The following is a 17534-nucleotide window of genomic DNA, read 5'->3' as shown; positions in this document are numbered from 1 at the left end:
ATTCTCCTCTTTCTGCCTTTTTTTTAAACATTTCCTCTGCACCCTCCATAATCATCTTGGTTTTCTGGTGTGTTATTAAGTCATTGGTTGTAAAAAGTAAGGAAGTGTTAAAACAAACTCAATCTGTCTTTAAAAAAACATAAATTGTCAAATGATTGTTTTTCATTGATAGAAAGTGATTGGAGCTCAAAAATTATTTTTGTTCTGTTGAGTATGATGTGGAAAAATGCTTTAGGTAATAAGTGAAGAAAAAGATATAAAATAGCAAGTTAGAAAGGAGAAACCCACAGAGATCTAATAAAAGAGGAAGTAGAGAATTGATGAAGAGCCCAATATAGATGGCCAAGTTGACAGGAAAGTAGTTAGAATGTAGATCAGAGATCCTAAGTTCATGTTTGACATAATTTCATAACAGTAAATATAAATATGCTGTTGCTTTTGAGGGGATTTAAATTTGGTTTGAGGGTGTTGGTTTCTATTTCCTTTATTTATAATATATTTCGCTGTACCACATAAGCAACCGTTGAACTATTACTGGAAGCTTCTATAACCATATTTCACTTGATTGTCAGGAAATTTTTGAGTAAATTATATTACAGAAATTATAATTATCAGAAAATTAGTTCTATAGTAGAATGTGAGATGGTCAATTCAGAGTGTGATACATCTCTTTCTTAATCTTACAAATATGTTTGTTTGGAAATGTAATTATAAGAAGTAATGGCTTATCAAAATGAAAAGTAAACATCCCACCTTTCAGGCAATGGAAACAGTCTAATATTTATCTATACTTGAACTATTCTTTGCAGTAATGATATAACTTTAGCTATCGTGAGTTATTTTACATAGTTCCCTACATATTAATAGAGCGCACATAAATGCTAACATCAAAATATTGAACAAATTCTCAATGCTTGACGTATATTTGAACATAAAAATGCAGTTGTGATGAAGAGTTAGTCAATACTTTGTTGCAAGTTTGATTGGAGCTTCCTCTTTTTTTGAATATTTCTGTCATTGATGTCTGGCTGGAACATAAGAAAAAGTTAAACAATTACTAACAAAACCATCATAATGCCATTCAGTCCATCAACTCCACACTGACCCTCCAAAGAGCATCCCACCCAGATCCACCCGTGTATCCCTGGATTTTCTATGGGTAACCCACCTAACCAGCACATCCCTGGATACTAAGGTAATTCAGCAAGGCCAATCCACCTCACTTGCACATCTTTGGACTGCGGGAGGAAACCAGAGAACCCAGAGGATACCCACACAGACAGTCATCTGAGGCTGGAATCAAACCTGGGTCCCGGGTGCTGTGAAGCAACAGTGCTAATCACTGAGCCACCTTACCACAAATCAGTTGATTTGTTTTATGCGGATGATTAAAATATGAATTGCACAACAAGGGAACAGTGGCACTTTAATTCCCTGTTGCTTTTAATAATTAGTATTTTTAATAAGAAAAATTCCTATAATGTCAGTACTAAGAGGGGATTTACTCACCTTGAGCAATGAGGATATGGTTGCTCATTATACCTTGGAAAATTGCAAGACATTGCCAACAAATTCTCTGCCCATAAGCTATTTCGATTAACAGGCTGGGTTTCCAGTTAGGTGAAAGTGAGTACCTCAGATGCTGGAGATTAGAGTCAAGAGTGTGGTGCTGGAAAACATCCAATGAGCAGGAAAATCGATGTTTTGGGCAAAAGCCCTTCTCCAGGAATGAGGCTGGGAGCCTCGGGGTGGAGATAAATATGAGTGGGGTGTGGCTGAGGGGAAGGAAGCTGAGAGTAGGTGGAAGTGGGGTAAATGTGATAGGTCTGAGGGGAGGGTAGAGCGGATAGATGGGAAGGAAAGTGGACAGATGGGACGGGTCATGAGGATGGTGCTGAGCTGGAAAGTTGGAACTGGGGTAAGGTGGGGGGAGGGGAAATGAGGAAACTGGTGAAATCCACATTGATGCAGTGTGGTTGGAGCATCCTGAGGCAGAAGATGAGGCATTCTTCCTCCAGGCGTTGGGTGGTAAGGGAGTGGCGATGGAGGAGGCCCAGGGCCTGCATGTCCTCAGCAGAGTGGGAGGGGGAGTTGAAGTGTTCAGCCACAGGGCGGTGGGGTTGATTGGAGCGGGTGTCTCAGAGACATTTTCTGAAGCGCTCTGCGGGTAGGTATCCTGTCTCCCCAATGGAGAGCAGACCACATCAGGAACAACAGATACAATAAATGACATGTGTGAAAGTACAGGTGAAACTTTGATGGATGTGGATGGCACCTTTGGGCCCTTGGATGGAGGTGAGGAGGGAGGTTTGGTACAGGTGTTGCAATTCCTGTGGTGGCAGGGGGAGGTGCCCGCAGGGGAGGGTGGGGTGTTAGGGGGTGTGGACCTGATGAGGTAGTCGCAGAGGTGATGGGAATGGTGGAGGATGATGCAATGTATACGGAAGTTGGTGGGGTGGAAGGAAAGGACCAGGGCAGTTCTGTCCTTGTTGCGATTAGAAGGGTGAGGTTCAAGGGCGGAGGTGCGGGATGTGGATGAGATGTGCTGGAGAGCATCATCAACCATGCGGGAGGAGAAATTGCAGTCTTTGAAGAAGGAGGCAATCTGGTGGGTTCTGGGCTCCTGCGAGGAGGTTGAGCAATTCATCAACTTCACCAACACATTCCACCCTGACCTTAAATTTACCTGGACCATCTCTGACACCTCCCTTCCCTTCCTGGACCTCTCCATCTCCATTAATAATGACCGACTTGACACTGACATTTTTTACAAACCCACCGACTCCCACAGCTACCTGGATTACACCTCTTCCCACCCTACCCCTTGCAAAAATGCCATCCTGTATTCCCAATTCCTCCGCCTCCGCCGTATCTGCTCTCAGGAGGACCAGTTCCACCACAGAACACACCAAATGGCCTCCTTCTTTAGAGACCGCAATTTCCCTTCCCACGTGGCTAAAGATGCCCTCCAACGCATCTCGTCCACATCCCGCACCTCTGTCCTCAGACCCCACCCCTCCAACCGTAACATGGACAGAACGCCCCTGGTCCTCACCTTCCACCCTACCAACCTTCGCATAAACCAAATCATCCACCAACATTTCTGCCACCTCCAAAAAGACCCCACCACCAGGGATATATTTCCCTCCCCACCCCTTTCCGCCTTCCGCAAAGACCGTTCCCTCCGTGACCACCTGGTCAGGTCCACACCCCCCTATAACCCATCCTCCCATCCTGGCACTTGCCCCTGCCACCGCAGGAACTGTAAAACCTGCGCCCACACCTCCTCCCTCACCTCTATCCAAGGCCCTAAAGGAGCCTTCCACATCCATCAAAGTTTTACTTGCACATCCACTAATATCATTTATTGTATCCGTTGCTCCCGATGCGGTCTCCTCTATATTGGGGAGACTGGACACCTCCTAGCAGAGCGCTTTAGGGAACATCTCCGGGACACCCGCACCAATCAACCACACCGCCCCGTGGCCCAACATTTCAACTCCCCCTCCCACTCTGCCGAGGACATGGAGGTCCTGGGCCTCCTTCACCGCCTTTCCCTCACCACCAGATGCCTGGAGGAAGAACGCCTCATCTTCCACCTCGGAACACTTCAACCCCAGGGCATCAATGTGGACTTCAACAGTTTCCTCATTTCCCCTTCCCCCACCTCACCCTAGTTCCAAACTTCCAGCTCAGCACTGTCCCCATGACTTGTCTGGACTTGTCCTACCTGCCTATCTCCTTTTCCACCTATCCACTCCACCCTCTCCTCCCTGACCTATCACCTTCATCCCCTCCCCCACTCACCCATTGTATTCTATGCTACTTTCTCCCCACCCCACCCTCCTCTAGCTTATCTCTCCACGCTTCAGGCTTACTGCCCCTTATTCCTGATGAAGGGCTTTTGCCCGAAACGTCAATTTCGCTGCTCCTTGGATGCTTCCTGAACTGCTATGCTCTTCCAGCACCACTAATCCAGAATCTGGTTTCCAGCATCTGCAGTCATTGTTTTTAACCTCTGTGTTGGATCTGGTCCTCCTGGGAACAGATGCGACAGGATTGGAGGAATTGGGAATAAGGGATTGCATTTTCCAGGAGGCAGGGTGGGAGGAGGTGTAATCCAGGTAACTGTGGGAGTCAGTGGGTTTGTAGAAAATGTCAGTGTTGAGTTGGTCACTGCTGATGGAGATGGAGAGGTCCAGGAAGGGGAGAGAGGTAATCAGAGATAGTCCAGGTGAATTTAAGGTCTGGATGGAATGTGTTGGTGAAGCTGATGAACTTGGTTTGCAGTTTGGCAAGGTGGGAGAGCAACCAATTATTGAGTTGATGTGAGGTTCATTCCTTTCTCAACCCAATATAAGGTTGGAGAAAGGTTGGATATCAGACAGCAAGACAAGGGGATGGGAAGGCCTTTGAAGACAGACTGGAGATCCAAGGCCTGGTGATGAGAAGTAGCGGGAAGTCTTGATAGCGAAATAGAGGATGATGGAGGGCTGGTGTGGTAAGGTCATGGGGAATCAGCAGGATTGGGGAAGGGGGAGGATTGTCTGATTGTGGAGACTTGGCCAGTTAGGCCTACCGAATCCAAGAGGTAAGTAGAAAAGCTTTTATTCAACTGCTGATCCAAAGCCTGGGAATCCTGACCAACCAGAATTAAATTAAAAATGGTCAGTAAAAAAATGATGCACACAGTCTTACAATATTTACTGACCCAGGATGAGATTGGTCACCTGTTTATAATCAGCAGTGGTCAGACCTTTAGCAATGTAACTTTCTATTTGACCCAAACTTGTTCATTTTGGTTGGCTTGAAATTTCCCCATGTTCCTCAGTTTCTGTAAGCATTGGTGTGCATTGAATCAGTTACTTACTATAATAGCTTGAGGAATATTCGCCCTCTCATACAAATATTGATATTTGGGTATCTCAAAATCAGTTATTACACCTTCATCATTTATCATCTGAAATAAAAAAGAAAATTTTACAAAATTACCAAACTACCATTTCCAGGAATTGAAATACTGAAAATCTTTAGGAAATAAATGGAGTATTTCATTTTAATGGGACAGGACTACAGAACATTGATCTACTAGCACATTAAACACAAAAGGTTAGTTCTAGGCACAGCAAATGATAAGGAAGGCAAATGGTATGTTTATATTTAATGTCGAGGGAATGAAATATAAAAGAGGGGAAATTTTACTGTAGCTGTACTGCAGCCTCAGTCAGACCTCATTTGGAGTAGTGTTGGTTTCTTTATTGAAAAAAAATATATAATTGTGTTAGAAACATTTAGGAGATGGTTCAACTATCTCAATCATGGAATGAAGAGTTTATTTTATGAGGAAAGATTGAAAATATTGGATCTTGACTCATTGGAATTTCGAAGAATGAAAAGTGATCTTATTTAAATATACAAGATCCATAGCAGTCTTGAAGGGTGGATCCAGAGAGGATGTTTCTTTTTGTAGTGAGATTAGAACTAAGAGGTCTCCCCTGTAAAGCGGGAATGAGCAGCAATATTTTCTCTCAGAGCCTCAATAGTGGAATTTTCTTACCCAGAAATTAAAGAGAGGCTGTGCCATTGAATTTATTCAAGGCAAGGCAAGGTAGATTGCTGGTAGTTAAGAGATCCAAAGGATACGGAGGGCAGACAGGAAAGTGGAGTTGAGACCACAACTAAACCTTCTTGTGGAATAGGTTCAAAGAACCAAATGCCAGCATCAGAATGCCTAGCATTTTTATATTCCTAAAGTCCTTTAGTTAAAAACTGTATATTTTCAGTAGCAGAGTGTGAAACTAGACACCAAGAAGGTTCCCTTGCCTTCAGGAGAGGTATGCAAAGAGTGTTATTGTGGGTTAAAACATATATACTGTCACTGCGATAACTTTAACAGTATAACTATTGAGTTATATGATGGCAACAAAATGGCTACCACATATATCTCAATCACAGTCACTATATTTAAGAGTAATTAGTTACATTTTAAATCCTTTATAATGTTTTTTTTGACATGATCAGGTATGGCACAAATGTATTATTTTGTTTTTCTGTTTAATTGAAAGTCCTGTATATATCCGGGGTGCAACGTCCTTCACACCTTAACCATGTATGTTGTATCACTTTAATTTGTTGAAATAATCAGTTTAATTAGCCATGCAGATTAGCTGAAATGTTAATTAGTTACAATCCAGGTAAGAGAAACTATTTGACAAAGAGAAAATCAATCTATTAGGAATAGCATTCTGTGCAAAACCAAGTAACATACATATAACATTTTCAATCTACTTTAAGCTAGAATTTTCCTCCCTCACTCAGGTCATACATGAAGATAAAATTAACATGTATGACTAAAATGCATGGAAAATGGATAATTCTATTAAAAATATTTCAATAAGTTTGCAATACTGTCTGATTTAACTGCACAAGCTTTATAATTAATTTGTAGAAGTCAAAAAACCAGCGACAAACTGTGTGTGTAAATTGAGGCCGTGTGAACAGGATCTTAACTCTGCCTGTCCCATTGAAGTCTAAGCTGTCGATGTTCGGTTCAGTTCACATTTTGGACACTCAGTTAGCCAAAATAAGTGGCTGGGTCCAAGAGTTAGACTCAACCAGAAAAACACTGCTGCAACCTGGAGGTGTTGCACTTTGCTTCATATGGCACCCCCAATTTCTACTGTGGATTAATATCAGCCCATGTATGTATGTGTGCTACCTAAATGTGATGTGTCATAAGAGCAGTAGATTTCATCTCTCTCCTATGGGACTCATGACCTACATTATAAAACAACCAGGCAAGACAAAAATTATAACTGACAGCTACAAGGCCAAAGAAATCACAAAGAATATCAATGTTGGACTTCACCAGTCACAAATGCCAGTGAGAGATTCCACTCAAAGAGGTCATGCAATTAACGGGACTTAGAATACTGTGGTGTTTTCTGACCTGTACCCTCATAAGTGTCACTATACAATGGGACTGCAAGGCAGGTAGCTTTTACCAAAGGAATTTAATGTCATGTTGTTCAGCAATTTGATCTGAAATAAAATTTTTGAGCGAAAGAAAATGAAATCTTGCTTTTGGGAAATCTGATATATCCACCACATGTATTTGAAGTGTGTCGTTGGTGACTTCAGATATTGTAGCTGAAGTCAGTAAGATGGGCCTGGACTTTGGTGATTGGCTACCCATTCAAGGTGAATAACAATATCATAAAACATCAGCAATAGTTGCAAAATTTCCTTTATATAGAGGATAGATTAATAAAGCAATTTTAAAAAGTGCTGACTTCTTAAGCAGGTATTATTAGTGGAATCTTCTGGTGCCACAAGAGGCATAGAAAGAGGCAGGAGAGTTTGAAAATGAAGTGGGTTGACATTGGGACTGGTATCCGTTGCCTTCCCACCTCTGCTGTTAGTAAGTCTAAGCAGATAGAACATAGAACATAGAACAATACAGCACAGAACAGGCCCTTCGGCCCACGATGTTGTGCCGAACTTCTATCCTAGATTAAGCACCCATCCATGTACCTATCCAAATGCCGCTTAAAGGTCGCCAATGAATCTGACTCTACCACTCCCTCGGGCAGCGCATTCCATGCCCCCACCACTCTCTGGGTAAAGAACCCACCCCTGACATCTCCCCTATACCTTCCACCCTTCACCTTAAATTTATGTCCCCTTGTAACACTCTGTTGTACCCGGGGAAAAAGTTTCTGACTGTCTACTCTATCTATTCCTCTGATCATCTTATAAACCTCTATCAAGTCACCCCTCATCCTTCGCCGTTCCAACGAGAAAAGGCCGAGAACTCTCAACCTATCCTCGTACGACCTACTCTCCATTCCAGGCAACATCCTGGTAAATCTTCTCTGCACCCTCTCCAAAGCTTCCACATCTTTCCTAAAGTGAGGCGACCAGAACTGCACACAGTACTCCAAATGTGGCCTAACCAAAGTCCTGTACAGCTGCAACATCACCTCACGACTCTTGAATTCAATCCCTCTGCTAATGAACGATAATACTCCATAGGCCTTCTTACAAACTCTATCCACCTGAGTGGCAACCTTCAAAGATCTATGTACATAGACCCCAAGATCCCTCTGTTCCTCCATCTGACCAAGAACCCTACCATTAACCCTGTATTCCGCATTCTTATTTGTTCTTCCAAAATGGACAACCTCACACTTGGCAGGGTTGAACTCCATCTGCCACTCCTCAGCCCAGCTCTGCATCATATCTAAGTCCCTCTGCAGCCGACAACAGCCCTCCTCACTGTCCACAACTCCACCTATCTTTGTATCATCTGCAAATTTACTGACCCACCCTTCGACTCCCTCCTCTAAGTCATTAATAAAAATTACAAACAGCAGAGGACCCAGAACTGATCCCTGCGGAACTCCACTTGTAACTGGACTCCATGCTGAATATTTACCATCTACCACCACTCTCTGACTTCGACCGGTTAGCCAGTTTTCTATCCAATTGGCCAAATTTCCCTCTATCCCATGCCTCCTGACTTTCCGCATAAGCCTACCATGGGGAACCTTATCAAATGCCTTACTAAAATCCATGTACACTACATCCACTGCTCTACCCTCATCCACATGCTTGGTCACCTCCTCGAAGAATTCAATAAGACTTGTAAGGCAAGACCTACCCTTCACAAATCCGTGCTGGCTGTCCCTAATCAAGCAGTGTCTTTCCAGATACTCGTAAATCCTATCCCTCAGTACCCTTTCCATTACTTTGCCTACCACAGAAGTAAGACTAACTGGCCTGTAATTCCCGGGGTTATCCCTATTCCCTTTTTTGAACAGGGGCACAACATTCGCTACTCTCCAGTCCCCTGGTACCACCCCAGTTGCCAGTGAAGACGAGAAGATCATTGCCAACGGTACTGCAATTTCCTCTCTTGCTTCCCACATAATCCTAGGATATATCCCGTCAGGCCCGGGGGACTTGTCTACCCTCAAGTTGTTCAAAATGTCCAACACATCTTCCTTCCTAACAGGTATCTCTTGTAGCTTATCAGTCCGTTTCACACTCTCCTCTTCAACAATACGGTCCCTCTCGTTCGTAAATACTGAAGAGAAGTACTTGTTCAAGACCTCTCCTATCTCTTCCGACTCAATACACAGTCTCCCACCACTGTCCTTGATCGGACCTACCCTCGTTCTCGTCATTCTCAGGTTTCTCACATACGCATAGAATGCCTTGGGGTTATCCTTGATCCTATCCGCCAGGGATTTTTCATGCCCTCTCTTAGCTCTCCTAATCCCTTTCTTCAGGTCCCTTCTGGCTATCCTGCTCTGTCTGGTTCACATAGCAGTATGTCACATCTTCAATAACGTCCCTTAACCTGCACTAAATTCACTATGATAAAGAGCATGGGCACCTCTTCCAACAACCCCCACACCATTGGACTCTTCCCTGGTTTGGTCCCCAATCCTGGAACTTTGGGATATGCTGCACTGGCAGTAACAATGGCCTCCTCATGGCATTGTTGAGTGCTAGAGTTGTCAGTCTCTGATTATTTGACACCTCCAGGTGGTGGGGAATCATATCCTGGAATCAAGAGACACCTGCTGTCCTTTTAAGTACCTGGTGGACAGAAGATATGACAATGTCGTGCTGGAAAAGCACAGCGGGTCAGGCAGCATCCAAGGACCACAAAAACTGACGTTTTGGGCAAAAGCTTTTCATTGGGAATAAGGCATCATTGGGGCCTCATTCTGGGTGAAGGGCTTTTTTCCGAAACCTCGATATTCCCAGTTCTCGGATGCTGTCTGATCTGCTGTGCTTTTCCAGCACCACACTCTCGACTCTAATCTCCAGCATCTGCAGTCCTCACTTTCGCCAGAAGATATGGTAGGCCTCCTCCTGAGCATCAGTGTGAGTGTTTCAGACCTTTTCCAGATAATGATGAGATACCTTCCAAACACAGAACAATCGGCCCTATAGAACCTTTATGGCAAATGAGTTAACGTGTGTTTCATGTCAATCATTTTTAATAATTTGGACTGGGGAGGAAAGATCAGACCTGCATCTCAATCAAGTTTCATGAAGTGACAGTCAAATAATATCTCAAATATTACATTTGAAAGACTCGTGTCACATGTGTAATTGAAATAAAATCTAAACCAGGATATATAAATTAGAATATCTTAACTCAATGTCAAATGATGTGTGTGACGTATAATGAAGAGGAGGACAGAGAGCAAGCAAAAGAGTTAATTTAAACAGAAAGAAAAGTTTAAAAACAGTTTATTCATTGTGTAAGACCTTCAACAATGGTTAATGTCTGAAGAAATGAGAAGTCACACTTGTGAAAGCTAATTTTCAGCACCAGAATGGCTATGCAGCACAGTCTAAGGTTTTTCATCTCACTACACTAGGCAAGCTATAAATATTCCGACATGTATTTCAGTGAGAGTCTTATTATAATAGCAGTATAGAAATATTTGAAGTATAGATGGGCTGATTTCTGTGTTTAGCTACACAACTGTAATCAATAAAATTTGTTGCCCGCGACAACTATGAGCACTGACAGCCTCTTCATTATTCTTGAGTCAAAATCCAGGTCCTAATTTGTCCTTCAAATCAGTTATATTGCATATTTAGTAAATTATAACAGAAATAAAATCGATGTTGTGCTTAGATTTGCATAGGACCACAATAATAACCAAAAGGTGTTCTGCAGGTTCCAGACCATTTCACAACAAAAAAATTGCTAGGAATTTCCTCAGTAGATTTTCCAAATGGTAGTCACTGAAACAGTAATATATGCAAATATTAAAACAGACTCTCTGCTAAATTTATGCTGGCCATAAAGGAGAACCCTAAAGAAATCCATCTGACATGCTCCCTCCGCAATTTAGTTATAATTCTCCCACCATCAGCAAAACCTTATATTCTGTTTCACCTGTGAGGGATGTGAAGATGTGGTGGTGAAGTAGGGAGTTCAACATTTTGGGTATGATTACACTTGATCATCCAGAAACTGTTGTCCAATTGCACAATCATATTAGATGCTATGTTTTACATTTTGCAAACATGTGATGGTTGAGTATGGGAATTCCCTTGCTCATTGTGAACTGCCAAATGGATATGCTGTTTAATACAATATGATAATCTTTGGGATATATATACACCAAACATCGGTAGACAACACCTTTCATTTAGAAGGACAGGGCCAGCAGATACATGGGAACATGAGGACCTGTGAGCCACTCACTATTCTGACTTGGAAATGTATTTTCACTGTCACTGAATCAAAATCCTGGAATTTCCTCCTTCATGGCATTGTGGGTCAACCCATAAGATGTTGACTACAGCGGTTCAAGAAGGTACCACCTTCTCAAGGGCAAATAATGATGGACAAGAAATGCTGGCCAGGCATAGAGGGGTTGGAGGGTTTGAACTATAGGGAGAGGCTGAATAAGCTGGAGCTATTTTCCGTGAAGCATCAGAGGCTAAGAGGTAACCTTACAGAGGTTTATAAAATCATGAAGGGAATGGATAGGATGAGCAGCCAAAGTCTTTTTCCCAGGATAGGGGAGTCCAAAATTAAAGGCCATAGCTTTAAGGTGAGTTGGGCAAGATATAAAAAAGACCAAAGGGACAACTTTTTCATGCAGAGGGTGCTATGTGTATGGAATAAGTGCCATAGGAAGTGGTGGAGGGTGGTACAATTATGACATTTAAAAGGCATCCGGATGGGTACTTGAATAGGAAGGGTTTAGAAGGATATGGCCCAAATGCTGGCAAATGGGACTAGATTAATTTAGGATATCTGGTTGGCATAGATGAGTTGGATCAAAGGGTCTGTTTCCATGCTGTACAGCTGTATGACGCTTTGACTCTATTATCTCAAATGAACTGGGTGATTTTCAGGACCAAATGTGACAGCCATTAGAGGTGATCATCAGGTTGTATGATATATATTGAGAAATGATCTGCTAGAGTAGCCATTTATCTTGCTGGATAGCTTCAATGCACCCTATTTTAGAATCAAACGTTCTGCCCTCATACTGTGTAGTTGCTGGTTTTCCTGTTAAATTAGTATCCTTGTGAATTACCCTGATGATGCAAGATAAAAAGTTTCAACAAACTGTGTTTCCTTTCAGCAGCACCCAAGTTCTATACTGCCAAACAACCATTTTTGGTATGGGCCTGTGCAACTGACTATGACTTTAATAACTTGTTCATGGAAATGCATATATGAGGATGTCTGATAGGTGCTTAGCTGAGGTCATCTCCCGTGATTCACTGACTAGTAACCCATTCACTTGTTTGAGTTACACACAATGATGTAATGAATAAGTTAACATCAAGTTAGATCTTAACTGTGAACAAGCTCAGTGCTATGCAACATATTAGCTTCTTTAGGAGAGTTAAACTCAAATAATCTTTGTGTTTGGAAGCATTATAACAAAAACAATGAAATAAAATCTGGGTCCTACCTTGAGATAAGAATCCATACTTACTGCACTCCTTTTTCCTCCTGGCAGCCAACCATGAGACCAGTGCTGAGATGTACAACCATGAGCAACAAACACCATTACTATCAGAAAACGGATGGAGATTACTTTGGTAACTTCCATTGGAGTGAAGAGAAAAATACTTCAGGAAAGGTAGTATATCTATAAAATAAGTTAAGAAAAGTAAATTATGCAAAACAAATCTATCCCTTATTTAGCACCAAAAGAATAAATGTTCTAGGTAAGAGAACTCTTCACTCAGAGTTCTTATTTGTCAGCTTGAAAATAATGTTTTCAGTTGTGGCACTTGAATATATAGCAGATCAACATGGTATCGTTAATCAACAACAGAGGGATTTAGTTTTTTTTAGATCGAATCCTAAAACCAGTATATAATCCTGAAAAAAATCCCTTGGCATATAAACATGCACTTTAAATTGAAACACTTAAGTGGCTTTAAAGCTTACAATTAACAACCACTTTACTGAGCATTTATTGCATTTTGTTCAATCTTCACATTATCAAAAGTCAAATATATTATTGTCATTTGATAACTTTGATCCTTATTACATTATCCAAAGGGTTCAAATCATAGATATCTGACACACTCATCAATTTGTTTTCTTGAATTTTGCACTTTTGCATAAGCATGTTTACATTAGTGGTTCCTAAACTGTGGTATGTGTAACTCTGGGAATATGTGAGATACCTCTGGCAGAGCCATTGTCTATCAGTGATGGATTCTCTTGAGGTAGCTGGACATATTCTCTGGCATCCAAAGAATGTTGTTGCATTAGGGTCCTAAAATAAATGATAAATAGGGTGTAGGTTTGCTCGCTGAGCTGTAGGTTTGGTATCCAGATGTTTCATTACCTGGCTAGGTAACATCATCAATGGCGACCTCCAAGTGAAGCGAAGCTGTTGTCTCCTGCTTTCTATTTATATGATTGTCCTGGATGGGGTTCCTGGGGTTTGTGGTGATGTCATTTCCTGTTTGTTTTTTGAGGGGTTGATAGATGGTATCTAGATCTATGTGTTTGTTTATGGCGTTGTGGTTGGAGTGCCAGGCCTCTAGGAATTCTCTGGCATGTCTTTGCATGACCAAATACTTAACTACACCAGCAACCATCCCAACACACACAAATGAAGCTGTATCAGAACACTATTCCAATGAGCCACTACACACTGCAGCACAGACGAAATTCGGAAAACAGAGGAGAACCACCTATACAATGTATTCAAGAAGAACGGATACTCAAAAAATGCAGTCCGCAGATTCCTCAAGAACAAACCACGACAAGCATACCAAACACAGCCAGAAACCCTAACCACCTTACCATACATCAAAGAAGTTTCAGAAATGACAGCCAGACTACTAAGACCCCTCAGAATCCTAGTAGCACACAAACTCACCAACACTCTCAAACAAAAACTAACAAACTTAAAAGACCCAGTACATCCCATGGACAAAACCAATGTCGTCTACAAAATTCCATGCAAGGACTGCCAGAAACACTACGTAGGACAAACAGGAAGAAAGTTAGCCACCAGGATACACGAACACCAGCTAGCCACAAAAAGACACGACCCTCTCTCCCGCGTAGCCCTACACACGGATGAAAAAAAACACCATTTTGACTGGGACAACACATCTATCCTGGGACAGGCTAAGCAAAGACATGCCAGAGAATTCCTAGAGGACTGGCACTCCAACCACAACGCCATAAACAAACACATAGATCTAGATACCATCTATCAACCCCTCAGAAAATAAACAGGAAATGACATCACCACAAACCCCAGGAACCCCCATCCAGGACAAACATATAAATAGAAAGTAGGGGACAAGAGCTTCGCTTCACTTGGAGTTCGCCACTGATGATGTTACCTAGCCAGGTAATGAAACGTCTGGATGTCAAACCTACAGCTCAGCGAGCAAACCTACACCCTAAACCACAACCTGAGCTACAAACTTTCACAAACCTTGCATAAATGATAAATCTCAGTAAAAATTACAAGAAATTCTAAATGTCATAAAATATCGTTCAATGCATAGACCAGGAGTCTCTTTTTTTCAAATATCTGGTTTCTGTGTGAAAAGTATATTGATTATCAATGGATTGTCTTCAAGATATTCTTCAACAAAATAAAGACCTTGTCCTAATATTTACACAAAACACAGGACAGATTAATGCAACCAATTATCCACGAACAAACATGCAGCTTCTCCGTCTACACCATTGGCAAATTAAATCATTCCCAACAGCAATGCATCCACCTTCAAAAATGAGAAACTCACAGTTCATTGGTGAGTATTTTTGGGTTTTCCTTTCTAGAAGAGGGTGTAACTATTACCTTCTTCTCTCAGTTGCTCTTTGCCTGCTACTTCTCATCTAAGGCGAACTTCAATGCTCAGTTTCAACATCCAATCTGCACCTTTGGACACCTAAAGCTCAAAGTTTTTGATGACCGTGACATCTGTGCTGATACCATTGATCCTTGAGACTCTTTTATATGGCTCTGAAACCTGGACTACATATAGATGCCACCTCAAGACTCTTGAGAAGTACCATCAATTCTGTTTGAGACGGATTCTCCTCATCAGCTGGGAGGACAGGCATATTAATATCAGCTTTCTTGAAGCAGCCAAAAGCACCAGGATAGAGGCCATGATTATCCAAAGCTAAGTCCTTTGGGTCGGCCATCTGCTTAGGAAGCCTGAGTTTCCACGACTGAAGTGAATCATCTTCACCTAGCTCAAGGAATGACTCAATCTGTAAGATCAATAAAATCAGTTATGTTGATGGAAATTGTTAAATTATATGAGTCACTTAAACATATGGGGCTGAATCCTACAGGAAATCAGTCAAGTATAATTTTTGTCATTTTGTCTCTCTGTGAGGCCTAGCAGGGTACAGCAGTTTAGTCAACAACACTAAAACCTACCAGCTTTGTCTGACACTGCCACTTAGATATGTGTAGAGTCCATGGTCTGGAGAAATGTGCAGCAATGATGTAAGAAGGTCAATCTCTGCAATGCCAGGGCAAGTGCTCTTCTCTCAGCTACCTCTCACTCTCTGCTACTGCACCCACCTCTCACCAAGGTTCTCGTTTTACCATTCTCACTATTGCATGCAACATCTTCCTTCACTCACTCTGTTTTCCCTCCATAACCCTCCATCTTCTAACCATGCATGGCCTCTGCAAGTCTACTTGTTCACTCAGTACACCACCACATTTCCCCCAACTGCACCAAAATTAACAGCTGCGTACCCCACTTTCATTTCATTCAATCCTTTCCTTTCTTTCAATAAAAAGCACAATAAAAAAGGTATTGGAGTGCTTGGCATTTGGCCCCTTACCTATGAAAAAAAGATCTTGGCTCTTGCCAAAGTGGACTGGAACCAGTCTTGTGGAGAAGCAGAAACATCAATGTCTCAGCAACCAAGTAAGAAGTATTGTCCACTGCTGTGTTATTGTCCCATTACACTCACTGTGACTACATTCTTAACATGCCACAGCTTCTAAGTTTTGTTTGTTATGCAATCTCTTTTGTCTCCTGCAGGTACATAAGGCCTTATCATAGTCTCCATGGTCAAATGGGAAGTGACACAAGATGCCCCTTCACCATTTCTGAGGTAGAAAGCTCAGATGCCACAGAGAATGCATCGGTTGCTTCCTGCACCCTCCACCATCTAGATACTGACACTTCGATGAGTACTTTACCTCAATTCGAGTCAGGAGCACTTGCTGGCGAGCACATCACTATTACATTCCTGCAGTTGGCTGAGGAAGAAATGCCCCAAGTCACTGCCACTCAGAGGAATGTTGGTGATGAGATACCAGTTCAGCTTGTGGCAGGAGAGGACCTCATAGTGTCAGCAATTTGTGTCTTTACTGACATGCTCAGGCAAACAATGGAATCGCTGGCATTGTGCCTTCTACATCTTCAGATAGCTCATTCTTGTCCTGAAGATATCATAATGCTCCAGTATCCATCTTCACTGATGCCTTCACTGAATCTGCATCTTGGCTACTTGTCCACGCTGGTGCTGCTGATGTCTAGCCTTATAGCCTCAGTTTTTGATACGAGAGTCCTATGTTATATTTTGTCCTCCTCTTCCCATGATTTCAGGAATTTTGAACAAAAGAGACCAATAGGTGCTCAATAATTGGACTATATGAAAAAGGCAGGCATTGATATGAGAAAATGTGAGCAATGTGATTTTCAACTCCTTTCATTGTCCACATCCAGATCTTGATCCACTACACACTGGGTTCTCCCACTTCATTTCCAATGCTGACACCACATGTGCTTTTGGAGGCATTGAGAAAGTGGTATGTTTCATGTTTGTGACAGAACCTATATAACCAGTCCTTTGTAATGTGTGCTGCTATCCATAAAACATAGAACAGTAGAGCAGAGGAACAGGCTATTCAGCTCACCATAGCGACATTTTAAACTATTCCCATTTTCTTATGCATGGTTGCATCCTTCTATTTCCTGCCTGTTCATGCATCTATCTAACTGCTTCTTAAACTTTGTTAATGTATTTGCTTCTAACCATCTCTACTGCAGAACCTATCATCTTTGTATTTATTATCACCTGCTGCACCCTTACAAAAGCTCAAGACCTAGAATACTCCCTGTCATTTGCAACACAAAATTAGATCTTCCTACTTCTGCAGTTCTCAGTAGTCTGCCACAAATAACCATTTCTTCAGATCCTTCCTTTGTCAGCTACTCTTGGTTATCCTGAAATATCTCGCACCATTCATCTTATTTCCCCAATCTCTCAAACTAATTAAACATCAATTTGCAAATTTTTGCAATCAATATATCCAAAAGAAAATAAAACAAAGAACTGTGGATGCTGAAGATCTGAAACAAACAAGAACAGAAATTGCTGGAGAGACTCAGCAGGTCTGACAGCACATGTGGATACAAAACAGAATTAATGTTTTGAGTCCTGCACTCCTTCTTTAGAACTAGAAGCAGCTAGGACAAAGTGGTATTTCTACTGAAGAACCATTGTGGGTGGGTGGGAT

At 41.9% G+C, this 17534-nt stretch overlaps 1 protein-coding gene and 1 long non-coding RNA gene across 2 annotated transcripts in view; one reads left to right on the top strand and one right to left on the bottom strand.

Moving 5' to 3' along the window:
- Positions 1 to 696: 696 nt before the first annotated feature.
- gnrh3 (gonadotropin-releasing hormone 3) lies at positions 697 to 12608 on the bottom strand. Its single transcript, XM_072557613.1, has 3 exons — positions 12468 to 12608; positions 4871 to 4960; positions 697 to 1028 (listed from the first exon to the last, which is right to left on the bottom strand). Exons 1-3 carry the CDS (start codon positions 12606 to 12608, stop codon positions 957 to 959), a joined length of 303 nt encoding a protein of 100 aa, XP_072413714.1. The 3' UTR covers positions 697 to 956.
- LOC140463528 (uncharacterized) overlaps positions 12544 to 17534 on the top strand; it is a 21571-nt gene continuing 16580 nt past the window's right edge. The window contains exon 1 of the long non-coding RNA XR_011954695.1: positions 12544 to 12638. This is a non-coding gene — a long non-coding RNA (uncharacterized lncRNA). The remainder of the gene's footprint in view (positions 12639 to 17534) is intronic.

The sequence above is a fragment of the Chiloscyllium punctatum genome, chromosome 38 (assembly GCF_047496795.1).
Source record: "Chiloscyllium punctatum isolate Juve2018m chromosome 38, sChiPun1.3, whole genome shotgun sequence".
Lineage (NCBI taxonomy): Eukaryota > Metazoa > Chordata > Chondrichthyes > Orectolobiformes > Hemiscylliidae > Chiloscyllium > Chiloscyllium punctatum.
This window is presented reverse-complemented; position numbering and strand designations above follow the sequence as displayed.